The following is a 27,632-nucleotide window of genomic DNA, read 5'->3' as shown; positions in this document are numbered from 1 at the left end:
TCCGGGTTGCTGCAGTCCTGACCTTTCTTTGTGCCAGTTATAAATCTTGCTTTTTTCCATGTCCATCATCATGTTAACTCTCCCCTTGAGCATGGCATTTTTGTCTGGTCTTGAAGCCATTCACTACTAATCTCAGTGCGATCTAGATGGTTAAATTGTCTGGTTTGTATAAATTATTTTAAAGATGTAGTGATTTCTTTTTAGTTTCTATACTATTTATGTTTCCTCTAGCAGGACCTATATCGGAGTGTCTTCATCTCTGCTTTGGTCTCTTTCTGTACTCTTCAAACTTCATCGGTATTTGTAGCTAGGACACCTCCATGTAATTTCATCACAACTCTCACATTGTGCTTAGGTTTGAAATGTCTTTGAGCTATCAAAACACACATCATTTTGCTCAATGAAATCGCCTCCTATTCTTCAGCTCCCTCTTTAGGCTATGACTGTTGCAACATTACATTTTGGATTTACTCTTCAGATTTAATGTATTTGCAGTTGTTCTGTGACATACTTAATGTGCTTCTGGCTGCTTGAAAAATTTAAGTAGTTTGATTGGAGGAGAAAAAATGGATGTTCAAGTTTTCTTGTCTCATACTCTGAGATTTATTTTTGCTGTTGCTGGGAGGTTGGTGGGGTTAGTTGTTGTAGTGAACATATAGGGAGAATAATTTACAATTTTTATACTTGTTTTGGAGAAGCTCTGCCTGCTAAATACAGGGCAGCCCCATAGTCAATGATTTATTTTGCAGGGTGAATTGACAAATTTTTGTAGAAGAGCAAATGATACAGATAGGGTAAGGTCAGCTGACATTCTCAATGTGGCAGAGCAAGTTATTGTATTGTTCTGCATGCTCTCTCAGTCTTCTTATATGCTTGGTCTTCGTGGCTAATTTTAAAACTAAAACAGAATAGAAGAAAACTTAAAATACAAGAATTCTAAGAAGTGAATACATTGCTACATCTGCATATACATATATGCAAACATACTTTTACCACTGCTTTTCACACACAATCTTCACTGGGCATATGAAACTGCCAAACAATAAAAGTTATTTCAAGTTTTTCCAATGTTATAATAAGCTTATCAAAGAAACAGTCAGGCACTAAAGATGAGGAGATAAATGTTTTCTTCAAGATCTGATCCTTGTGTACTTTCCTAGGAATACTTTAGACTTTCCAGTTGCTTCCATGATGACAGCAGTACTGTGTAAGTGGAAAAGCCTGAAATCTTGAAAGAGTTGGGGAGCACTGGGATAGTTAAGTGAGAACTGATACACAGAGTGATTAAAAGTTAGAGATGCACTCCTAGTTCTGGCATTGCCTAATACTTGATTAAGGCTTTGATTTTCATCCTTAATTATCCATGTTTCTTGGTAGTGCTGGAGGCAAGGGGAGTTGATGAACAAAGTGGGAAGCATACACTTTTGTTGTTCTGCCATCTGGAAACCTATGTAAGTGCCTGAAGCAGGTTCAGAAACTCTACTTGAAAGCAATACTTGAGATAACAGTAACCGATGGCGTGGAGGTTGATCTAACTCCGGGAAAAATTAGATGCTATACCAGTGAATGGCATGTATATGTACTGACTAGAGGAAGGGCAAGACATGGATGCTGGATCTGTGCAGCCCCTAGAAAGCAAGGTTCTGTTGTGATCACAGTTCTTTCATCTTGTTTTCCTCAGGTGTCCCGACTCTGGTTTCATGTTCACTTTCCTTTGCTTTCTCAATTTTACTCCGCATTGGTTCCTTTTATCTGTGAATCTTAAGCTTTTTGGTCCAGATAGTTTTATTTTTCAGATAGTAGTTTTCAGAACTCTCCCTAACATCCAAACAAGTTTAACTCCCATGTTTTTTCCTTTTTCAGTTCTTTTACAACGTTTCTAATGCAGTAGAAACTCATTTTCTCTCTCTCTCTCTCTCTCTTTTTTTTGGTGGTTGTTGTTGTTGTTAATTCAGACTAGCTTGTCTGGTTTAGCTGATACTTTATATTTTTCTCCCCTGTTCTTCTACTCCTCTTCTAGTCCTGTTGCAACCTGCTCTAGGTACATGTATGCCCCAGGTATGGTGCTAGTATCTTCTAGAATGAGTTGGTTAACGAAACAGTTTTGATTAAATTCGTGAATGGCATCAGACTGGCAGATGTTGCAAAGTATTTGTGATGGGTTATAGAAATGTTTTTAGAAAAGTAATAGCTTCAGAAAGGTTAGGTGCTACTTACTGCATGTAAGAAAGAAAACAAAACAAATGAACAATATGAAATGGAGGTAACTGACTGACCAGGCCTACACAAAAACGGAGAAAGGATCTTAAGGAATCGAGCGATGCCTTTGCTGAAAGATGATATCACTTTGTGATAAGTGAACATGAATGCCATGTAAAAGACAAAGGCAGTAAGAGTTCTGGTTTTCTGCCCCCCTTTTTAGGGCTAATTTCAAGTGTTTCATGACAAGTTTTTCAATTCTTGCTTCAGTTGATCACAGCAACTAAGTGAGGAAATAAGGTAGATATCAGTGCTGATAATTGTTACAGGACAGAAGTCTGATTTGGAAAGTGGGTGCCTTTTCTTTTGAAGAAGAGGCATCACTCAGTGGCACCACTCTTCTAAAAGGCAATGCTGAAATTCTTTCTAACTTCTATGATATGTGGATTTCATCTGCTGTGGTTAAGTAGAGTATAATGCATTAGTGATGGGGAACATTGGAAAAATTGTTGGTGTATAAACATCTGCTTGGGTTTTGTTTAGAATTTTAGAAGTAATTAAAATGAAATTAACTTAGAGTTGCATATCTTAAAGATGTACATTCTTGTCTTTTGAAGAATTTCATTAGATATAACTTTCAAAGAGCAAACGCTTAATCACCACTGGCTCAATAGGAGAGAAGCTTCCTGCCACTTACAAATACATTGGCAGGATATAGGAACTATGCTCCAGCCCAGAAATCTTTAACAACTGGATTTAATTATTGTACAGTACCATAGCTGAGCTGCTAAAGAGAAGCATACAGATTCGTTTTTTGTGCAATCAGTCCAGCTGGATTCAGAATGCTTTTCCATGACTAATGTTCTATTTTACATGGAAATGTTTCTCATCAGAACTTAATTTCTCTCTGAAACATTTCTTTGTTTTGGTGCCAACTTAATTAAATATTATTAAAATGCTTTTGTCTTACTCAATATTTTTGGGGAAGAACAAATTAAATTGAATATAATCCTGGAAGAAACAGGAAAACGGTAGGATGAAGAATGTAAAGTGCTAAGACTGAGTACAGTTACAGATGAGTACAGTTACCAACTTGAACAACTGCAAAACTACCTGAAAATAAAGAGCAGTGGAGACTCTGATTAAGGAAGCAATAACATCTGTCTGCTTGATTATCTTATTAAGATAATTACTTTAATATTATTTATTACCTTAATGAATTCTTTCATACCCGTTTGGCTTCTTTTTATCATAAAAATAATTCAAATTTTCAATTATAGCACAAAACAGTTAACAGTTGAAAACTAAATGATTACTCAAAGGGATGACAGATTCTGAAGACATGCTGATATTTTCATTAATGAACTGTTATAGCCTATACTCTATGCCTCTGCTTCATTATAACAGATAATTTTGACAGATATCTCTACCTCAAGGCAAAGTTAGATGCAGGTAAATAAACTGATCAGTCTATTTTATGGCTTAAGAAGATTGTAGGGCACCACTATCTTTCAGGAGGTGGCTTTTTGTTTTGTATTTGTTTTTAATATTTAAAGTCTTGGAGCAAAGAAAATGCAAAACAAATTTAGCCACTTCAAATACTGGGTATCTCCACTTGTATTATGGTCATTACAGCTTTGACTGTCACTAAGTACTTACATCCTCCCTTGTGTGAGTAATGATTTTATTTTTTTACCTTTTTTTTTAAATCATTTTTAATTACTAATGATGAAAAACATAAAATGTTTCAAAACAATTGAAACATGGACAATAAAATATTTTCTGTGATATAATACTTCCCTTCATGCAGATATCTTGAGAAAAATGTTATAAAATGAGTATGTGGAGAAAATTTGTCTTAACTTTGCTCATATAGTGTGAATTCTGATCAGTTACTGTTCAGGGATGAGATAAATGAGACTGTAAGAACCACTTCTGTGAAAGCAGAAGTTTAATCTCCATAGTGGTCAGATATCAGCTGATGTGCTGTAACTACAGCTGGCAGGTATTCCCAAGAATACAGGGAAAGGAGTAGTTTATTAATGTTGTGTTTTATTCAACTATTTTCTATATTTTTTTTGTTCATTTGTTTTTTAAAATTCTGAACTCTAGAAAAAAAATAGGAAAATAGTGCAAGGCTTTCCAGCTTCATGTTTTTCCACTACTTAGCATGATGGTTTATGGGCTAGGATTTGAAATTCATGTGACTTTTCTTCTCAGAGATATATAGAAATTAACAGAAATTTCATTTTGCAGTCTTGGAGCTAAATAGAATTATATCAGTCATGGATGTTTGTGTAGGTAAAATGTTGAAACAAATACTTTTTTCTCCCATTTTCTAGGAAATGTTCATAGCTTAAGTTTTTTATCTACCACTCTCTGATAAGAATTGTCTAGATATCATTGCAGAGATCAATACTAAAGAAAAATTTGTGGAGAGTGAAGTCATCAGGCTCAGTTAGGAATTTCTTTTGATAGAACAGTGTTGACTTACTTGAGAAACAAATAGGCTTAAAATCATATCCAGTGGGATAAAAGGAAAAATGCATCACAATACACAGTTTTCCTAAAGTCTGAAGAGCTTGCTCACAAGTACACGCAGAAGCTGAGCTGTTTCTCTCTAAATTTGACATGGACTAGGACAGAGATCTGCATAAGGTTGGCTTCAGGAAATGGTGTGGGGAAGATAATAATTTGAAGGTACTACTTTTCTGATTTTGACTCCATTCACTGTTAACTTTTAAGATCAAGCTGGTACTGTAGCAATATTTTCAGAGATGCTGTTTGCAGTTTGAGCTCTCTTCTTGATTGAAGACTGAGTTCATATAAAAATGTCAACCAGGAGTCCTTGCATACAACGTGTGCAATGAAAAAAGAATTAAATCACTAAAATATTTAGTGATTTCTCAGTACCACTAATTGCATATTCTTAATTGTGTTCATAACATTTTTTTTTAAACCAAATGATAACTGCAACTCTAATCCAAGCAGTTAGTGCTCCATATGGATGACAATGCCTCTATATATGCACAGATCAAAAGATTGGATTTAGGAATGTAATTGCAGAAATAACTATAATTTTTTTACAATGAAAAAGTGAAATATGCTACTGCTCTATGATACTGCTCATACCCTTTTCTCCCCCAGGATTCCATGGAAGATTTAACTTGAATTAAAATCCCTGGGAACACAAAACCATGCAAATCATCTTATTAGAGGGAGAGTCAGTTATACTTTGGACTCATTTGCCAAATCTGTATTTATATCACAGATGTAAAGCTCCTATCCTTGTTTCATGTATTAATAAACACAAGTTTAAATAAGTCATTTTTTGTGTGTGTGTGTTCTATGTAGATGTAACTCATGCAGTTTTATTGCTATTGGGCATTATATTTAACTAATAAACTCCCTTTGTATCTAGAAGCCAAGTTTTAGACACTCAATATTAACAATTTTGGCTTTAGGCAGTCTTCACATTAAATTTGAGTCCAGTTTTGAGACATTCCAGTCGTTAACAGATGCTGCTGCTTATACCTTTGTAAGTTACGGGAAAAAATTGCTGGGACTGTGGCATAGCCAACTACTGCTGATACATATTCAAATATCTGTACTGTGTTTAAAATAAGCTTATTTTCAGGCATATAATGGTTTAGATTTCAGAGCTCATAGATTTGTCTGATGTTCAGAAAAAATGTTTTGTAATGCTTACAGTTTTTTCAACCTTGTAGTTGAGAAATTGTAAAGATTATTCTCCTTTCCGGTTAAGACAAGGTAACTGAAATTGTTCTGCTTGCATGTGTTTATTAAGATAACTTGAGCTGCTTCTGAAAATAAGAATGAAAAGAGCATGTTTTTCTTAAATGCTTGCTCATGTTCCTTTGGGTTGAATTGACCAACAGGTTTTTGTTTTTTTTTCCTCTCCCTTATTGGTTTACTTGGATTCTTATATAGGATCCTTGGTTTGCAACAGAAAGTCCTGATTTTTTCAAAATAAAACATAGCTTTGCTGTTTTGCCAATATTTGCCATTCTTAATGATCTAAATGTCTCAATGACCTTAATGTCATTCGTAATTATCTAAATTACTTTCCGTTCTTGCATGTAATGAGACTATATTGAAGCTTGAAAATATTCAGCACTGATATAAATTTCAGAATCTGATCCAAAGCTACTTCAGGGTATGAGAACTGTTTAATAACAGTTGCACAGCTAACTCACACTTGAACTGTGAGAGAGGGTTTCTTCTTATTTACCATGATGTCTAGTAAATAAAGGCTACACTTCAGTTCTGATTCTTCTGCTCTCTTCTGAGTTGTCAGTGATGTCCTGATTCTGTTCCCTGTATCATTGATAGGAGCAAGTTTTTCAAACCCTTGCTCACTAGTTATTCTAAAGATTTACATGTTTTCCTGATGGAAACATGTCAATGGAACACTCTTCTGGCTGTGAAGCAATACAAAGTCATGTGTTTAATTTCTGCCTAATCTTTCTTTCATCAGGAGTCTCTGGTTTATGCAAACAGAACCCTAGAAGCAGTTCCAGGTGAGAAGGTTCTACGAGACAATAAGGAACATCGTGATCAACAAAACCGTCTGAAAGAGATAGATCATCAACTGAAATCTCTACAGAGAAATTTTGTAAGTCTCCTATTTGTCGTTTGTTTTTCCTCAATTTGAAAACTTCAGAGTTTATAATTTCATTTGTCTTTACAACAAAATCCAGTTCTGCAACCTTTTGTTATTCCTGAAGGAGTTCCTTAAGAAATATACAAGCAAAAGTCTCAAATAAGCTTTCTTAATCTGGGAGGTATTTTTCAGTTGCAATGCATCTTTTTGATTAACATTGTGTCTTTCAAAGTGAAAAAAAATTGCTCTTCTCTCTTCCCCAGAGGGGGATACCATTTATAAACAATCATGTGTAAATACATCTGTAAAGCATTTTTTATGGTTCATATAAATCAGCGTTCTTTGGATGACCAGGTCTAGTGGGAATGCTGTGTGTACTAAGTTATTGTGTGGTTTAGTTCTGCTGAATTCATTTAGCATATTTCTGTACTTAATTTTCATTTGATGCACAAATGTCATAGAGACGAGGGCAATTAAAAAATTAACATGTAAGTTAGATGGTAGTAAAAAATCATTACATAATTAGAAAAAGTACATCACATTGCATTCTTATTGCTACTTTTACTCAAAAGTGGGTAGAGAGAAGGCAACTTAAAATCTAAGAGGATCCTATTATTATCCTAGTAGGCAGAAATTGTTTATTCCTAAGTCATAGAGTCAGGACTAACAAGTCTGAACTTGCAGAACTATGTACCTCTCTCAAGTAGAAGATTACTATTCTTTTCTTTTTCAGTGAGTATAATTTATTACATTACTCTCAAGTTACAATAAGGAAATATAACTTAAAAAAATGGTGGCAGGGGAACCTCAAGGACTTCAAGAATTCTTTTAAATCCTTTTTGACATATGCATTGTAAATGTACTGTTTAATCTGTGCTGTTTAATCCTAAAGAGCTATAAAACAATCTATACAGAGGAGGATTAGGGAGAAAATAAACAAAACATTCTAAAGCAGATGAATTAAAAAGAAGAGTCCTAAGATGGTACAGTTGTCATTCGGTCTGAAAGCTGATGTTGGCATTTGTTTATATGTTGAATCCGGCATAGATCTTTTGAAGAACACGGAAAGAAAATCTCTAAATCTTTTTTTTTTTTTTTTTTAATAACTTTGAACAGAACTTTGAAGGCTTGTCTTACTCACATAAGATCCAATGAAACTGCTGAGGGCTCAAAAGTACATTAGTGCATTAGTGAGCAATTAGTGACTAGCAGTCAAAAACTGGGTATATATGCATATTTTTAAGATTTGAACATGTTTAGTGTTATGTTTCTGCTTTGAGATTGGAAGGCTTTTGTTTTTCCATAGAAAGTGCTATGTGGGGAAGACAAACTAGTTCAGCAGTGTATGAGAAACTGACTTGAGGTGAAAACTTTCATGGGTAATATGATAAAGCAAATTTTTACTACAAACTCTTTTGCTACGTTAGCAAGAGGTATCATTATGGTTAATTGAGATGAAAGAGCTGTGCAAATGAGGCAGGTGGTGACTGGGGACAGTGAGCACGGGTGAACATTTGAAGTCCTATCTGAATATGAGAACACACCTCATTCTGTGTGGGTGACTGGGCACTGGAACAGGTTGCCCAGAAAGGCTGTGGATTCTCCTTTTCTGGAGATACTCTAAACCCACTTGGATGCCATCCTGTGCAATGTGCTCTAGGTGGCTCTGCTTGACAGGGGGCTGGATTAAATGATCTCCAGATCTAGGATGGCCAACCTTGGCCATTCTGTGATTTATCAAGAGTAAGTCATACCTGATGAACCTGATTGCTTTCTATGATGAAATGACTAGATCTACTTGATAAGCTGAGGGCAGGACTGACACTCAGCAGGATTTAGACTGGAGGAGAGGGTTTACAGGAACTTTAAGACATTCATCAAGGACAAATGCAGGGTTCTACACTGCACAGGAACCTTTCCCTCTAAAAGTCTGAGCTGGGGTCTGACTGGCTAGAGAGCAGCACTGTTGAAAAGGACCTGGTGTAGTTGTGGACCTTAGGACAGCATGAGCCAGCAGAGTTCATTGCAGGGATGAAGGGTAACAGCCTACGTGGCTATGGCAACATGAGCATAGTCAGAAGATTAAGGGAAATAATTACTTCCCTTTACTTAGTACTCATGAGACTCTGCCTAGAGTATCACATTCAGGACAGAGCTGTAGTATCTTTACTGATATATGTTGTGGGAGAATGAGATATTGCTCATAAATTGAAATGGGGAGTTTCCAATTTAAAAGGATTTAAAGGGAAAAAAATAGCTCTGAGTTCATTAAGAATGGGAAGCAAGTTGCATGAAGAGACTGTGAAATCTCCATCCTTAGAAATTTTGTGGACCTGCCTAGACAAAGTCATAAACCATTACGTCTGATCTCATTGCTGACCTTGCTTGGAGCAAGAGGTTGGACTGGAGATCTCCTGACAGCCGCCAACCTATTGATTTTTCTGCTCCTACAAGGGAAAGGATCAAGAATGTCTGCACGTTTCTCAGGTAGTAATCTTTATCAGTGGATTGAAAGAAAATCAGTAAGTTTTTAATGACTGCATATTGTATAAATCAATTTCTTGCATGTAGAACAAAAATCCCTGTAGTCCATCTGTGACTTCTGGAGGTCCTTATTTCAGTAGTGGGCTTACCTTCTGCAGATCAGCTAGGATAAATACTATTCCCTACTAGTCTTTGCATTGAAGAAAAAACAGTGGTCAATTAGCATGCATTCCTGGCATCAGTTCATTTTGTGTATTTACAGAGTATGGGAACAAGACTTAGGACAAGGAGGCAGTCTTGGTTTACAGATGGTTTGCTCACGTGTGTGAAATTTACAGTAAGTCAGCATATCTCTTATCTGCTCAAAGCGCCAAAACTTCCTTTTAATACACTGCTCTGTCTGCTATGCAAGTGTTAGTTAAAACGTGGGAGGCAGATAACTAGAGGAATTCTGTGGAACTTCAGTATATTGAATAGGTTAATGGGTAAGCAGATAAAATAAGTCTGTATACTATCATCATTTCCTGTTCATTGACCTTTATATCACCTTTTGTCACTACTGACCTTGTTAATGAGACAAACACAATCTGAGGAAGTGCGTCTGGGAACTCTGTGCTGGTCTACCACATGCCTGGGAAATGCGGTGGGCTGCTGACTTATTCAAGTATTTTGAATATCAATGTTCTGAGACTTGATAACAGTATTTTTTGGTATCAGCCTACAGGCAAACATTTGTAACATACTGGACATTTATCCTTGGACAGAGCATGTGGGCATTTAGAAGTCTAAACTGAAAGTCTGTAATATTTATTTACAGTGTTAAAAAATACAAAGTTCGTCTGTACCAATGTAACTCATGGCCAGGCTAGCTTTGCTGCACGCTATGAAGCACCTAGTATGGCTTAAGGGGACCTAATGTGTATTGCTATCAGTTCTGGCTATGTAGAATAGCTGTGAGATATGAAAAATATAGCATAGCATATGGATATGAAAAATTTGTGTATAAGGTCTTCTGTGAGATATTGTGCTTGCCAGAGTAGATAAAGAAGTATTCAACTGTAAATGAAAGTAGATTTTTCGTTCTAGCAGTCAAATACATAGAAAATTTACACTTTTCAGAGGGTGAATGAAGCACAGCTTCCAGAAAATACTTATTTTTTAGTTTCATGTCCTAACAACATTAGCTGCAAGAGTGGTCTCTGCCTAGAAACTCTGACAGAAATCTAATTTGAACGTTTGGGGTGAGGAGGGTGTTTGTAGATGTTACGTTTCCTGAAAAAATATCAGTATTTTAGGAGATACTGTTTGAGGTTCAATAGGTGGCACTCTTCACTGTATGTCAGCGGAGGAATGCCTGGGCATGGTTCTATGGAATGTTATACTGGTGAAAACGTCATTTCTATGGTGTAAAATACAGGTTGTAAGAGATTTTGTCTCACTTTTGGCATGATACCAGGTGTACAGCTTCTAACATTGCTATTTTTCTAGCTTAGCCAATTCAATTGTGTTAAAATTCATGTTGTATTTAAAGATCTTCTTTACTCTTTCCTAAACTACTGTAATTCTCTGTGTAAAACTAGAAATAAATTCTCTGCTCAGAGTGAAGGAGGTGATTTGTCAGAAGTTAGGAATGTTATTTATGAATCCGTGGTTGTATTGGACTTTGTACTTTTAAAATAGAATATTTTACAAATGTCTGAGAGAGATCTTTTAACAATTTATTTAAAAAAAAAAACACATCAGATAATAATTGTTATTATTTTTGTTTCCTATGTGGAAATAATGGATAGATTAACTAGCTGAATTTAGCTGTATGTATTAGGTAGTAACTTGCAGTAGGTATAAAGTTAACTTCACAAAGTTTTGGTTTTGCTGGGGGAGAGAATGCTGTGTTTCACTACCGCAATATGAAGAAATTGTTCAAATGGATTTGTACAACTGTAGTTGTAGTCTGACCCTCTCTTCATGAGGGAAGAATACATTTGTAATATTTCTGAAGGAGGCTATTTAGTAGGCACTGGCTTCTGAAATTATAACATTTATGGATGCCTCCACAACACCTTACCTCATGTATGCTGTTAGACTTCATGGTTTCAGCTGAGTCTGGGACCAAGACCACAAAACAAGGCTGGAAAATAAGACATTAATATACTTTATGATCAATACCAAAAACAAAACAAAACAAACAAACAAACAAACAAAAAAAACAACAGAAAATCTGCTGAACTGTTAGACTCCTAAGTAAAGGAACCAAGGGTTTTGCAATCTGAGGTCCTCCTTTACTTTGAAAAAATTGTCTCCAGTGAATTAATATACCAAAGAATGTATTGTATGCATTCATGTTGAAATGTATTGTGAAATTTCAATCCAACTGAAATGTATCTGTACCGTGGTTTCTGGGCCCTTGTTGAATTTCTTTTAGGTTTTAGTTTGACCTTAGTTCACTTGTTCTTCATTTGAAACCATGGCTGACTCTTTGCACATTCTTTCATCTTTCAGTTTCCTGGAAACCATTGAGCTTATCTTTGTTTGGTGAATTGCATTGTTAACTGCTGCTTCAAAAAAAAATGTTCAGCTGCCAAATGCACGTTGCTGAGCATTAACGAAAAGAATTTTATATGGAAAGAATAATAAATGTAGTTATTTTTCAATTGAGGCTTCCACTAGTTGGCCATTTGTGATCTAGTAGCATGTTTGGTGATGTGCTGAATTTCTTTATAGAAGATAGTAGGTTTAAATATATGTCCAAGCAATCTGTTAAGTAACACAATTTCACCTTTGCTGGGTTATAGGGATGTTTTAATTCAAATGTCTCACCCTGGAGGCTCATTCCTTCCTGCCAAAAACTAGCCACAGATGCTTGTTTTAGTGTTTTTGTTAAATATATAAATTCAAATATATTTAAAATATATATTACAATGGCACATAATTGTGTACACACACGTTACCTCTTAGCATGACTGAGATGGTTGTACCTACTTACAACCTGTACCTACTTACTTTTTAAAAAAAAAAGTCTACTTACTTTCAGTAAGTTCTTTTAAACCATAAGTTAAATTTAATTTACTTAATTTTAAATTTAGTATCATCAGATGTCCATACATCTATAGCAATTATTTTTTCCCAAATTTAGTCAATATGGTGGCAAAGCACAATGTATGATTGTTAATTATTCAGGTGTTTTTTCATAGAATATGAAAATTACACATACTCTGTTTTCTGAATAGCTGAACTTTGCAGGAAGTTAAGCAATTGGTATAGGTGGTGCAGAATGAAAACAGAAAATGAGTATCGATGTTGTCAAGTAAAATTATCTTCAGGAGCTCAGCCAGAAGGCATGATACTTTTCTTTGTGATACAGGATAATGCATATCTGTGAGGAAGGAAATCACGGGATAAAATTAATTATTGTTTATTGCTGGAGAAAATCTCTCAAACTGTTTTATGGCTGAACCTGCATAAGGATAACAACAATTATGTATATAATTTTGTGTCAGCTTTTCCCCTGAAACTGACTGAATTCAATGTACCTAACCCTGTGTCTGTACTAGACAAATTCCAGATTAGGTGAATAATTTGTTCCTGACTTCTGCCATTTAAAGGGAAGAAGAGGGAAAGATAAAGTCCTTCCATTTTTTTGGAGAACAATTTGTTAACTGTACAATCCTGTAATACGGTTTTCTATCACAGCATTTTTACAAAAATTCATTGCTAAAACTTTTGAACACAGGTCCATAGTCTATGGTATTACAGTTGTTGTTTTTTGCTTGCTTTGTTTTGACTACTTTATGCATTGTTAGCCTTTGTAGGCTCTTCCTGTGTGCTGTGCAGTTACATACATGTATAAATAGCAAACATCTTTCTTTTAGTTCACATAATACCATGTAATGAGCTAGTTTCTCTATAAGCTTATATTTCTCCATACAGGTAGATCTTTTTTTACTAAGGCATTCTCATAATACATACTTCATTTCACCAAATAAAGGAAAAAAAGACCACTTTTCTAAAGGCTGAGGTGTACCACTGTTTTTTTTATTATTCCTTCAGAAACTAACAAGTGCTAAAGTTGCCTGCTAAGTTATCACTAAGCTTCAAAAATACCTTGTTTATTCAAGTTTTTAAATAATTAATTGTCACCATAATTCTACAAAATTGTTTCGGAATGAAAAGTGATAGTGTTTTCATCTAGAAGAAAATATTACTGTGAAATCTAAAGGTTCTTCATTTAACAGCTAGTATACACACAGAGGGCACAGTTAAATAACATTAATAAACGGTAATTTTTTCACTCATATGATTAAAATAAATTTCCAGTCTCTTGATTGTTCTTCACAGTATTATTGACAAGAATGAAGCAGCTGTTAGAAGTATTTATAATAACAATTTGAAAACAATATATTGCACTGCAACTTAATATAATTCAATGTATGTTGTACATATAATAAATATTTAATACCAAATTATATAAAATACTAATCAGTTAAAATCTTAATGATGGTTCTATTTTGTATGGACAATATATTAATATAATACATACCTAGATGAAGGAGCCAGTTACATTAAAAACATCCATACAAAAGTAAGTAACATTGTGAACTTGCATCAAAGCTTCTCAGAAATATTAGATAAATCATTGATCAGAAAAAGCATTGCTTGAATATGATGGCTGCAAGGAGACCTTATTTAAATATAATTTTATTTTCTAGATAAGAATGTTTAAATTCTCTATTTATGTAATGTGATTCTTCTGATCTCAAAATGTAGTTTTCAACTATTAAGGAAGGGTCTGCTACTTGTTTCTACCAGAATGTGTAGAAGAAAACTGAGAAGCAGCTCGCTTCCCATACTTCTCAGCTGCTTTTGAACAAAGGAAGTCTTTTGTCTGTTTTATCCTCCAGCCACTATATTTGTTCCCATTCTCTTTCCCAATGTCTTCCATATAATCTCATTTTATTCTCTAGAGCTGACCTTTCTTTCTTTTCTTTTTCTCCTATGTATTATGGTGTTTGCCATCTTAAAATAGCAAACAAACCATCTTTGATTACTCACCCCTCTCTAAATTCATTGTAGTGCTATTTATAGCCATTGTCCAAAGCCTCCTCCAGTTTCATGTCCCTGACATAATTTAAATTTAACTGTAGCTATGCTACTTTCCTAGTTATCTTTATTTTTCATATTCCATTTTTATAAATGGAATTTGACACCATCAAATGGGTTGTTACTGGAAATGTGTTTTGTCATAGGTGATGACAGAATTTGCAGAAACTAATTTGCTTCTATGCTATTATATTCTTCTGTGCTGTCATAAATACCCTCTGTTCTCACTGACCTTGACAATTATGAAGTAACAGTGTTCCTGTATTTGCTTATTAATTATTCATTAATTATTAGTGATTAATAATCTATCTAGGTAGTACATAGCATACGATTTGCATCACTGAAATGTGGTTGTCCTACTGAGGCAAGAAGGTGTTTGCCTGTTGTTACACTCCTCTGTTGGCAAATTTAGGAGTTCTTCATTCTTTGCTGCCAGTTAGCACCGTTCTTTAATCTCTGTCAGAAAGAAACCTTGTTTCTGTTGTCCTTCTTGCACCCTGTGCACTAAGGAGGAATAGTCAAGGAGAAGCCTCTGTTTCTGTGCAAGTATTGTAGAGAAAGGCTATATTTGTCCTTTTGCCCTAATATGTTACAATCAGAATGAGAGAAGTGTAACAGGGCTGCTGTGGAGAAAACCTTCTGCAACATGTATGTAGGTGCAACACATCCAAGCAGCCATAAGTAGAAAGCATATTACCTTTATGGGTGAGTATCAAGGTCTTGATCATTTATGAAGTAGTATATAGCTGCAACCTTCTGTCTTAGGGCTGATGGTTATGTAAATCAAAGTCTACAATAAATGTCAACATAAAAGAAATCCCGTGGCTGTAAATGTTTATGCATGTGTGCCTGGATGTCTGCATGTACAAAGTGTGTAGCAGAACTTGTAATCTTGTCTTGAGTCACTTCAACTTGTTAGGACAAGACGGATGTGTAGTCAAACAGAAGTTGTAAATGTGGAGGATGTAAAGCACATAGCAGATGCTCAGAGTGCTGATACTCTTGTAAACTACGTCAAACTATTTGACAAACATATGGGGTTACTAAGCCAAAAGCCTCTTAACTATGCTACCAGGGTGTTACTTTTATTATAAAGATATGTAATTTTGGTGTTGACATCTCATGTATTTCAGCTGAAGCTGTATAATCATTTATGTATTTTCATCTGTATTTTCAGAATGATTCTCATAAGTACACTTATTTCATTAAATGTATAATAAAATTGATACTACAATTAATATATTAACACAAATTGATGACATACTGTGATACATCTGTTAATCAGTTTTACAAAAAAGCTCACTTGAAAACCATAAGTATTTCTTTTTTTGTTGTTGTTGCCTTTTTTTTTTGGCTTCTAGAAATAGTTTCATGAGGTGACAACAGCAGTATTTCTGACAAGAATGGGATATTTTCATTTTCAGAAACATTGTAATCCTGTTTACAGAGTCCAAGAAAGTTGAAAGTCCAAAAAGCTTTGGAAGTTCAGCCTCATTGATCTAAGTAGTCTAATTACATAGCATATTTTTTGTTATGTTGCACAGTGCGTACCAGTATCAAAAAATACTTAGGAAATTGGGCTGTTGCCTCTCCAGAAAATCTTCACCTAAAATATTTCCTCTTATTAGGCATCTGAAAAGCTAAAAGCATATACATTTTTTAAATGGAAAAATCAAATAAATACCTAATCTTTTGTTACATATGGTTGCCAGTTTGGCAGAGTTGGACATCTCGTGCATGAATTTGTTTTCTGATCCCCAGTTTGTGCATTTCTATGCATCGCTGGGCAGTGTTTGCTAGAAATGTTCAAAGCATGCCAACACATCCAAGCAGCCATAAGTAGAAAGCATATTACCAATCACGGTCACAATTATGCCTCTTTTCTTTCAGAAACAACCTAGAAAGTTAGCATCTGTCTTAGAGTTCTTTTCTTTCTTCAACCCCAACAATTTTCATCTCAGTAGCATTAACTCCATTCTCTTTCACACAAAAGAGTGACCCACCCCCTACATCATGAAGTTTGAAGGGAGAAAGGACATTGTTGGAGAAAATTAAGATAATCATTAAGGAACACAAATTCAGGGCCAAACAGCTTAAGTTAGAAGGACACTATCTCTCTAGCCTAGAAGTGGGCAGGATGCTCTTCTGGAAGAAAGGAAGCTAACATTATGAACACTGCCTTCTATATACTTTGAGATTCTTTCATGGAATATGTATAAACAGATTAGTGTGAGGGGACTAGGAACAGCCTTTTTGCAGAAAGATGAATTTTGTTTTCCATAGTACTTAGTTTCAGGGATGTGGTGAAGAGTTTTTATTCAGGCTTGCTTATATCCTTATCATTGAGGTCTCTGCTCATGAAGAGGGATAGTAGACTGAGACTTTCTGGACATGTACTTCAGTAACTATGAAAGGCAAGTGTAATTGTTATTACACAAATTGATTGCCAAATAACACTATCAGTTCTTTTCCCCAAACACAAAATGCAGTCAAAATTAAACACACCTCCATACCAAGAATCTCCCTTTTATGCCCTTTGTGACCACCTGTTTGTTAGAACATCTCTGCATTCTTCATGTAGTTGTCTTATTTTTCTGACTCGTGGGAAGTTCCCCATCCCTTTCTGGTGGGATCTAGGCATTGTTGCATGTGCAACATACATGTGGGCAGACAGTCTTTTGTGCATGCACTGCTGATAGTCTTCGGTTAGATGTGAAAGGCTACAGACATTTCTCTGAGTGAATTTATCTTCTTTAATGGCCTACTGTGAAGTAGGATAATATAATGTGGTAGAGATATACATGTGTATTGAATATTAAAGAATAATTTTTTTGCTAAAATAATATTTAACTTTCAATATTCTGAAAGGTTTCACTTTCTGAGGTGTTCCTGGAAAAACAATGAAAATTGGGTACATGCTTATACAAACATGAAAATATGATTCTAGCAGACTTTGTTGTTGTTGGTTTTATTCATATCTGCTTTTCTCTCTGTAAATCAAAGCTTTCCTGCAAAGAAAACTGAAGGGAAAGTACTGTATCTCAGCAAGGAGCCCTCATTCTATGGGAAATGAACATATCATGCCTGTCATCTGCTATAGGTTTAAGTGTAATAGAAACTCATTAAGAAAGTGCAGGAAGTTCCTTGTTAGTGAGGACCAGTCCACAGGACTTCATCCTTTTTGTTGAAGCTATGTGTATTACTGTCTAAATTTCATAAAATCTTCTTATGGAAGAACTTATTATTTTTTTCCAGTTAGCAGCCAGTGTTCTTTCAATCAAAAACAAACAAACAAACAAAAAACCCTGAAGATTCTTACATTAGGATAAGATGGCTTGTTTATAAATATAGCACTTTTTGGAAATCATCCTGTGTTTAACAGTTCTGTCTACCTGTGTGATTGGGAAAGTAATTTGAGTTGTTTATTGCTAGAATTGTCACTGTCGTGTACCAGTACTAATCTTGTACTAATTTGTCACTTAAGTTAATTGGGGAAATCAAATCTAATTTGAATTCTGACAAGTGTTTTTATTACTATTATTTTGATGGATGAAGCTAGAAAGCAGTACTGAGGAATGTAACTACAGAGCAACAGCAAGAGCAGCAGAGAATTTTTAGAGTAATACAGCAACAAAAGAACAACTACTTCTTTGGTTTTTTTTATAAAGGAAGGCACTGTGGACTTGTAAGTTTTACTTGTAAGTAAGGATTTTGAAGTACAGTGCTATGATGGTTTCTCGGTACTTTCTCTGGAAGGTATGTCTTTAATTAATTCAAACATATAATAATAATAATAAACTTGAAATAAGTGCATTCAAGGAAGGGCAAAAGTCCTGTATAGAACATGTGGAAAGCATGGCCTGATTTTTAGAGAAAGATGAGATTTAACATTTATGGATGTATTCATCAAACTCTTCATGAATGATATATATGAAGTGTAACCTATAAATAGATTAGGAGTATAGATGTGAAGTGTGGAGAGAAATAACTGATGTGTAGTGAATTCATGCAAATATAGCATGCAAACTTAGTAACAAGCTAGCATCTTCCCAGTTGAAAATGGTAAGGAAACTGAATTCTCAGTGGTTGCATTTACTTTATGAATAACTTTGATAGCAGGTATGTTTGGTCTCACTACCACATGACTTTCTGTCACTGTCCAGTTTCTAAAATTGAAAGTGTTGGTTGTTTTTGAACACATATACCTACCAAATAATTTTTGCTTGGAGGAGGATTTATTTATTCTACGTGAATTTATCTTTTGGTGTAAGTTCCAATATATAAATGGCCTATATAAAATATATACAAAATATGTGTCTACATGTACACACAAAAATATATACAAATATATGTATGCAGCATATATTTATGTTATATATATATATAAAGAACACAAAAGTTTTATAATGTATGTTTTATATAGAGAGATCAGCAGGAAAATGAGCTAATATGAAAATGTAGACTCCCAACATTAATTGTACTTTTATATTCTCATGAAAAATAAGAGAACACGTATTAGTGACAAATGATTGAATTTGTTTTATTATTACATGGTGTAGGACTTGTGATTTTAATTTTTTTTTAAAGGAAGTGTTGTTTGATAAAAGGATGTTCTTGGTATGAAATGTCACATCTGTATCTCACTTGTTCTATTGCCAGGGGTTTGCAACACCATTTAGCTACAGAGAAAAGTGAGTGAGTAAATCTTTTAATTAACCTCCATGATTATGCATCACGCTCTCTTCATTAAACGGATCTAGCAGGGAGAAAAGCCAGTTGTTTCTAATAATTTTCTGGTTCTTTTGTGGTTTGTATACTTCAGTGTTCTGAAGGTCAGATAGAACTACCAGACCATAAAATCCAGCCAGCGAGAGATCTGGAGCTAAGAGAGCTCAAGGATTTATTAAGTGATGTGAAACTCTATTGTTTTGTGCATGTGTTACATAATTGCTGTCAATGCAAGGCTGTTAAAATTCCCTGCTAGTAATAACACGAATACCATTTTATAGCTTCAAGAGGAGATAAAAGAAGTTTCTTAGTCAGCACTTCAACAATATCACAGCACATGTCAGTTTTATTATTGTGGGGCTTTCAGTTTTGGCAGATGCTCTCCATTCTGGCTGTGGTGTGGTAATTACCATATAAATTAAGCAGTGAAGTAAGCTGAGTGCAGCCTTATCCCTGCTGCCTGTAACCAGGTTGCAAGTACTGCAGTGTGAAACAGGCATAATTCAGGCTGATTATATTTAGAAGGCCACGTTTTGAAATGCTGGGCCTTTATCTCCATTCAAGTCAATTTTAAAAGTAAATTGAAGCTGTTTAGTTGCTGTGCAAACAGAAGGATCATTCTTTCTCCACAAGGTACTCTCCATAATAACATTCCAGGAATTAGTTTAATCCATCCAGGTTTGATTCATAGCCACTAATTATATTTCAGTATACATTCTAATGCTTCAAATTATATGTGTCCTTACCTTAATGAGTTGTAACTAGTCCTTAAAATGGGAGCTTTGCACTTATCTTTTGTATTATAACAGGCTTTACTTTGAGATTTTATGGGATTAAACTGCTATGGAGAGTCTAGCTAAGATAGTGAGCTGAATTAGGTAATGGAATAATTTTCTTTTGCTTCGCGTGTTTGTTCTTAATTCAGTTTAATTCTGATCAGTTGGGAAGCATTGGAAATGTTTATATCAAGATTCCAAATGCAAATTACTCAGATGATAGGGAGAAACTGGACATTTTCTTCCATGTGTTAAGTAACTGCATGTGTGAAGAGTGTGCAAAGAAAATAAAGATGATGTGAACACCTGGTGCTGTTTAAAATTTAAAAAAAAAAAAAAAAGTGTTGGAAAACAAAAGCCTCAAAAGAAAAATGGTGCTACATAATTTTTATTTTATTTTTTTTCTTCTCGGTATCATATTTCAGAAGTCAAAGCATTTTGGAGAACTGTGTAAGTTATGCATGATGTCATGGACACAAAGTAACATGGCCAGTGTTTGTCAGTGAGCTGTTGATAAAGCTGATGACATTACAGTCTTTCAATAAATTCTCCTTTTAAATTTGGTGTCACAAAAAGAGCTAGAGCAGCAATTCATTCCATCAGTGTGAGCATACACGTAATCATATTTTGCTTTACTAGGCTATTTTCGCTATAAAGTGTGAACCTGCAAAACTATTTGCTGCTTAATAGAAAACTGTTCTGATCTTTTAGCAGGGAAGAAAGTAAAATAAGGGATTTTAATTTTTATGCTTATCTCCCCCCACCCAAGGAGAAACCTACAAGAAATTATTTGAAGCTATTGCATTTATAAAAAATTATCCTTATTGTATGCAAACTTCAGAAGTAGATTTCAATCTTATCAGGTTTTCCAGGTGCTTTTGGTATAAAAACTGGTTTTTGTGATTTTTTTTAAGTGGAGAAGTTGGATTTCCTTTAACATTCTTCACATGGAACTGCAAGGTAAACAGAGAAAAAGAATTCAAATCATAGGATTCATAATCTTTAAATAATATCAGAATTGTATTTAAATGTGGTGGAAATGAACACCAACATCAGAACCAGTTCCAGCTCTGCTAATGTGTTCTTAACAAAGCTCCTCTTTGGAGTCAGGTATTTGTTTTTCAGCTCGTTGTATGCTCTTTTTTTTTTTTTTTTCTTTGTATATTAATATGCATTGCTTAATAGTTAATTTACTTATTTTTCTAACCCACAAGTTTAGGTAGCTTCATGAAGAACTTTGATATGCAGATAGATGGTAGATGATGTTAGGTGACTTGATATGTTTTGGAGAATCCTATTTTTTTCTCATTTTAGTAAGATTTTTCTGAGAAGAGAAAATTAGATCTGTATATGTATCATTGTGTACATTGCTTTTAAGTCTTACTGGTTAAATTGCCTTCATTAGGGCTATTTTGGATTTACATTTTTTCAAAGATTAAATCACTTAAAACATGCCATAATCCCACATAATCTTTAGAGAATTTACATAGGAATATGAGTGGTCGTGGAGATCTGCCTGGGCAGAGTCATTTGAAAATTTAATGCTGAAGTTACTACTCAGTTTTGATACTCATACCTCTCAGTAAATGCTTAGTTTAAGCATCTTTGGAATGCCTGGTGTGGTAAAACCTTTGTGCAAGATCCAGCTAACAATCGTTGAAAACAATGACTTGATGCTGAGAATACAAGAAGGGAAGACCTTGGTTAACCATTAAAGATGTGTCACAGTTAAAGTTTGATACATTGTCAAACCTGCTTAACAAGCAAATACACACAACAAAACTACTCCAAACTGCTAATTATATTATACCACTTAACTTATTATTTGGATTTTTGCCAGGTAGAAAATGATTATATTAAACCTTACTTGTTCGTGTCTGACTTCCCTGTAATCCTGTGGGGTAATAAAAAAAAAAAAAAAAAAAATCATGTGAAGCAACATTTCATGGGAAAAAGGTGCTTGACAATTGGCAAACTTAATATTGCATGGGGAAAAACTGCGTTCCACATCCATCCTTCACTCCTAAATATTATTAGTTCACTAATTAGTTCACTAGTCATTCAATTACCAAAAATAATTGTAAATACAAGTAAAATGCTTGTTACACCTGACACTCTTGCACTGAGTATTTGATATGAGAATCCAGGACATTGATAAAACCAATTACAGTATCTCCATAGACTGGATTATGTGGGAAGTGCACAGCTTTACCTTGTTTTTACTTTCTCTAAGGTATCTCAGGCTTTTGTTTGTATTCTATTTATTATTATCTGTAGTGCTTCTCTTTGTCTCGTGTGTGAGTGGACCAACCAAACTAAGCAGGGCAGTGGTAGCTCTCAGTGCCTACTGGCAGAGTTAAGAGGCTGCTGCGTGTGGTTCCTTACTGTTACTTCTATGTTTAGTCAGTTTTGAACACGGAATAAGATTGGTTACAATAAATTCCATTGGGCATGAAAATAAATTTCTCTGAAAGGACAACAAACCTTAATGTGAAATTTGAGTCTTGATTTATATCTTTCCCTCATTTTATTTCTAGAGCATAGCATGTAGCAAGCACTTTCCAATTCATTTTGTTCTTAATCTTCCCATTTCAATATGTCTCCCAAACTGGTTTGTGTAGTAATAACTTCTTTGAAACTATGAGCTGCCAGATGTGCAAATTCAATAACCATATAAACTTTAAGGTTAGGTTAAGGGGCAGTGTTGTATAACTTTGGTACCGGATACCAGAAACTTATGCAGAAATGCAGTGAATTTGTGTTGATGAAAGCTAGAGAGAACAGTCAAATTGTGTTATTTTATCTGCATACATCTTTAATACTGTAATACAATGAAACTGCTAATGGCTTTAAGAAGAATTTTAAGAGGGAAGGAGCAGGTGAAGACAATATACTGTAGGAATAATATAATATGCAAGACTGAAAACTTCTGCCCTTTCTTGGAGTTTTTGTGGTATAGCAAGACAAGTTTTGAATGTAGTTATTTTAACAAGGTTGGTCCAGCTGAACTGGCTAAACATTGTCTTACAGGACAGCATTTCAAATGCAATCATTAGCACAACTTTGTGAAATCAATGCCTCCTGCAATGAGCCTGTTTCATCTACACAACAGCCTGTTGTCAGCCATGGCTGAAAACTGTAGGTAGTTTCTCCTTTAAAAGAAAACATTACATTCTTGGTTATTTGTTATTGTAAGGAAAAAAAAAAAAAAAGAAACGAAAACTTTTAAAAATTGCACGTAAAATTAATATAGACTGAAATAGCAGGAATGTTCTTTGAATGATTCTTGCAGTCATAAAGTGTAAAATGCTTTAAAGTAGTTAACATGCATATTTTAACTTGGTGAACTAGTATTACATTGGTACAAAAAAATGCAGTCTGCAAATAATTAAACAATAATTAAAACAAGAAGAAACTAGATCCCTTGTAGTGCTAGGATCATACTTTGGAAAGCTGATGTTCTCAGCCTTTTTAAATTTCTTCCTATCAAGTAGCCCAAACTTACTTGTACTGCCAGTTCCTTCACAGAATCCCTATGTACAGAAAGCAAAGCAGCTTATGTGTATGCTCTAAGCATTAGGGAGGTACCAGGTAAGTTTAGAGATGGAGATTCCTTAAATAAGATCATTTCTAAGCCCATGTATTCATTTTTTCCATTGGTAAAATAAATCATATCAAGACTGTAGAAAATCTTGATGTTACATGAACAAGTACACAGTGCAAGTAAATAGAATTAGTTTAGTGTAGCCATAATCCTGCACGTTCCTTCAGGTGCTGTCCCTGAATGCTGATGTTTGTGCTGGGGCATCGAGTTACCTGAAAAGTATACAAAAATCATGCAGTTTCATCGTTTCTTCTTGAAATGTTCAAATTCACTGCTAAAGTCTAAGTCAATGTTCTAAGCTAAAGGCAGTAATAATCTATGCTCATTTACAACCATTTATAACATAAAAAATTCTGTCAGACTGATATTACTAATTTACTTTCTGAACGACTAGAAAGCAGAATGCTGTCGTTTCATTTAGAGCAGAATACTGTTTTTCTATGTTTTGAGTACAGGATGAGTATTATTGCTTGGATCAAATAACAACTCTTTTCATTCTCAGGCCCATCTTGTTTTGAGGAATGTCATTTATGTGGTAATTTCCTTTAGCATTTATTGTCTGTCTAAATCTTGAATGGAATATATTACCTGTGGCATAGATTTTAAAATAAGTTCATCTTGAATATCTCTTTAGGGGAGGGTGGGGGTAGGTGGTGAGGGGGAAAAACTGATGTTTTACTGCTGCTTCTGCTTTCTTAGAAGTTTGTAAAATAGGTGATTCAGAATTACTGTTTCTTTTGAAAATGAATACTTTCATTTAGGTATAAACATAGAGTGATACAATGATCCTGTAGAATGGACCCCTAAAGACCACCTAGTTGTAACCCCCCTGCCCTGGACAGGGATGCTGCCCACTGGACCAGGTTGCCCAAAGCCCCATCCAGCCTGGCCTTGAACACCTCCAGGGATGGGGCATCCACAGCTTCTCTGGGTAACCTGCTTCAGTGCCTCATTGCCCTCTGAGAAAGGAATTTCTTCCTCATGTCTAATCTAAACCTACTCTATTTCAGCTTAAAGCCATTACCCCTTGTCTTATCAGTACACATCCGTTTGTAATAATCTTTACAGCTAAACCACCTAATTGTTTAATGAACTCTAATCTTTATAGATTTTGGAACAGTTTTGTCGTAAATGCTCAAACTGGACAATCAAGAGCCTTGTTCTTTGTTTTTGTTGTTGTTGCTAGAGAGTTGAATATCCATTTGAAAAAGAAGATTCCAAATATTTTTTTTTTTCTGGAAATGTTTATTATCTTCTTCTTCATATATATTTCATGTTTGGGCACAGTAGTCTTCAAAATGAACTCTGGAATAGAAAACTAGCAATAACAGAAACAACAGCCTTGTCTAGTCTTGACTTTGCTAGTAGGTTGCTAGCATACAAGTTGTTTAAAACAATTTGTTAATTTTAACATCACAAATATTTTTGTTCAACGTAGGAAGTATCAGATACATAGTTTTGATTGTCCAAACTCCTTTGATTTTTTTTTTCTTAAACTAGATATGTCTCTTAAAACTATTAAAATTGTTACTAGGCTGAAGATAGAAATAGTTTTCCTCTCTAGTTATCAAAGTTATCTTTTGATCTGATATTTAACAGGACCACTCATATTAAAACAAGGCAGGAAATCTTGTACGCCCGTTTTCTGTGGAAGAAAAAATGGTGCATACAAGTCACAAAAGTTTTTCTCTTATGTTATTGTTTATAAAAGCAGAAGCAGGATGATGGTTTGGCTAAGGGTGTCTGAAATGTCGGTAGTTCATCTCTGGCTTTTGGCATCCTTTAATTATGACTGTGGTCTGTTGGCATATGTCTGTACAAGCTAGCCTTCAGTAGAAAGGGAAACCTAGCAATAACTGGGGTTTTGTTAGTGCAACATGTAGACTAAACAATGAGGTGGTTAAGTGTTAGGAATTCCTGTTGGATTTCAAAGTGTTTTACTTCAGAGAAATGTTACTGAGTTCTCTTTCATACCATATATGAAAGGCATATAATATCATATATAGAGAGAACTTTTTCTTAATTTTGTTTTCCTTCTCCAGAACAGACATAATGGCACTGTTTTAAAATACATGGTCAGTATTTGTATATTTGGATGCATCTGTGGTATAGGTTGTTTTGCTGATGTTTTTGTGATGTAATTGCATTGTCTATCAAATGTGGAAGTGCAAGCTCACTAAAATGAGCTTTGTTTTGTTTATATTCTAATTGTGCACATGCTTAATGATGTTCAAATACAGAAAGAAAGCATGACATATTTTTTAGGGTTGTCATTTTCTTTTCACTACTCACAAGAGTATTATAAAACCCGATCCTGCAGGTCCATCCTTGTATTATGAATTTAATGAAGTATTTGTAATCAAAGTTTGTCTGTGTATATTTAGGATTAGGCCTGTAATTTACATTGCTAGAAATTATAAAAAATGATAGAGAAATAACGTAATTCATTATCATGGCCTATACCTAGGTTAAAAAATAATAATAATTCTGGCTTAGGCCGTTTGAGGGATTTTTTAAGATAGTAAAAATGAATGCATCTTCTAGGAGAAAAATGTAAGTATAATTTTCTGGTTACACATAGTAGGTGGATTGATTTTTACATTTCCTTACGTGATAATAACTTAATTAATAAAAATTAATAACTTAATTTTGAACCTACTTCTACAACACTAAAAACTAGACAGAAATATTATGTCAGTTCTATTTGTGAAGTTTGTGTTTTGTGGCATTTTAAAAACACCATTAGCTTAGCTTTGTGCATGTATGAGTGTATTTAGATGTGCTTAGAATGCTGTCTTGGTCTTGCCTAGTTAGGCAACAGAAACCTGGACTAAATTTTCATAACACCATCATATCAGTCAACTGAGCATAGCACACACATGCTGTGAGCAGAGTTAATTTCTCATGCAAATTAATGTTTGCGTATGCAGGTACCACATTTGAGCATAGTAATGTGGAGATTTGCTTTCACAATAGAAAAGCGCTCATTCTGTATACATAATAAATTAGATGCACAGCTCTAGTAATGTGAAAAGAGTTTTTACATGATGAGATGATGTGTTGCAAGGTAGCTGTAACCCCTCGAGATGGCTGGCTGTGAGGCAGTGGAAACAGGACAGATTCGTCTTTGTTTTCATTTCATTAAGTTGACGGTTGAATTCAGTCCCTTTGTAAAGCAGACTTTAAAAATTTTATTTTATTTCTTTCTTAGTCAAGAAATATCAGTCTTCTGATAATGCAATTGCTTTATTCTTCCCTGAAAAGCTCAAGCAATGATTCATACACCTGAGTTTGTATAAGAAATAGGAAACTTTTTTTGCTGTGGGTATGTTGTTTGTCTGGACGTGGTTTGTACCTATGCTATTTAGATGTACCATTACCGATCTACTTTGAGACCAACTATTTTCTGCTTTTATGGGAAGCAGACGGAATGTCTGGAATTCCACTTACAAAAAGGAATCTGTATCCTGCTGAGTAATAGCAAGACAATTGTCTTTTTTTTTTTCCCCCCTAACTGCAGATGTAAAATTCAATACCAAAGGCACGCAAAATATTGAAGGTGATTTACTGCAAAGGTTTAATATTGTTTCTTAAATTACATAGCTATGAGGAGTATATATGGCTGCAGGATTAATTGCAAGAGATATAGCATAACCTTTTGTTGTGGAAATATATTTTGAAAAGGAAGAAATGCAAATCATAAGTGTAAATCTTTATTTCATATTAATTAACATTTTAGATTTCGTATGCTTGTTGCTGTTCATTACATGTATGTGTACTTCCCGTAAGTTTACCAAGTTCAGTTACGCAGTGACAATTGCAACGCTTGGCTGAGTGCATTTGGTTTATGTTGATGACAGGGGAAGCTGGAGATGCTCACAAAATTGTTGTGAGAAGTAGATTCATCGCATTTTTAAGAAATTTAAGTACATTTTTTATAGCTTAAATATCAGACACTTCTCAAAACAGCAATGAGCCACAAATATAGGTTCACTTGCATGTTCAGTTCATAAGATGTTATATGCACTGCTTATTTATGTTACAGCTAGTGATGCATTATTTTAAGGAGTTCACGAGCATCTCACCTAAGAAACCCCTTGGCATCTTTTTCATAAATAGT

The 27,632-nt window shown here is 34.6% G+C and overlaps 1 protein-coding gene across 1 annotated transcript in view; it reads left to right on the top strand.

Annotated features, from left to right (window-relative positions):
- FSIP1 (fibrous sheath interacting protein 1) overlaps positions 1 to 27,632 on the top strand; it is a gene marked incomplete at both ends in the record, with an annotated part of 79,021 nt that overhangs the window by 18,373 nt on the left and 33,016 nt on the right. The window contains one exon of the mRNA XM_084287644.1: positions 6,698 to 6,835. Coding sequence (XP_084143770.1) covers positions 6,698 to 6,835 — 138 coding nt within the window. The remainder of the gene's footprint in view (positions 1 to 6,697; positions 6,836 to 27,632) is intronic.

The sequence above is a fragment of the Netta rufina genome (genome assembly GCF_964035555.1).
Source record: "Netta rufina genome assembly, chromosome: 5".
Taxonomy (NCBI): Eukaryota; Metazoa; Chordata; class Aves; order Anseriformes; family Anatidae; genus Netta; species Netta rufina.
Note: the sequence above shows the minus strand (reverse complement) of the source record. Positions and strands in the feature narration are given on the sequence as shown.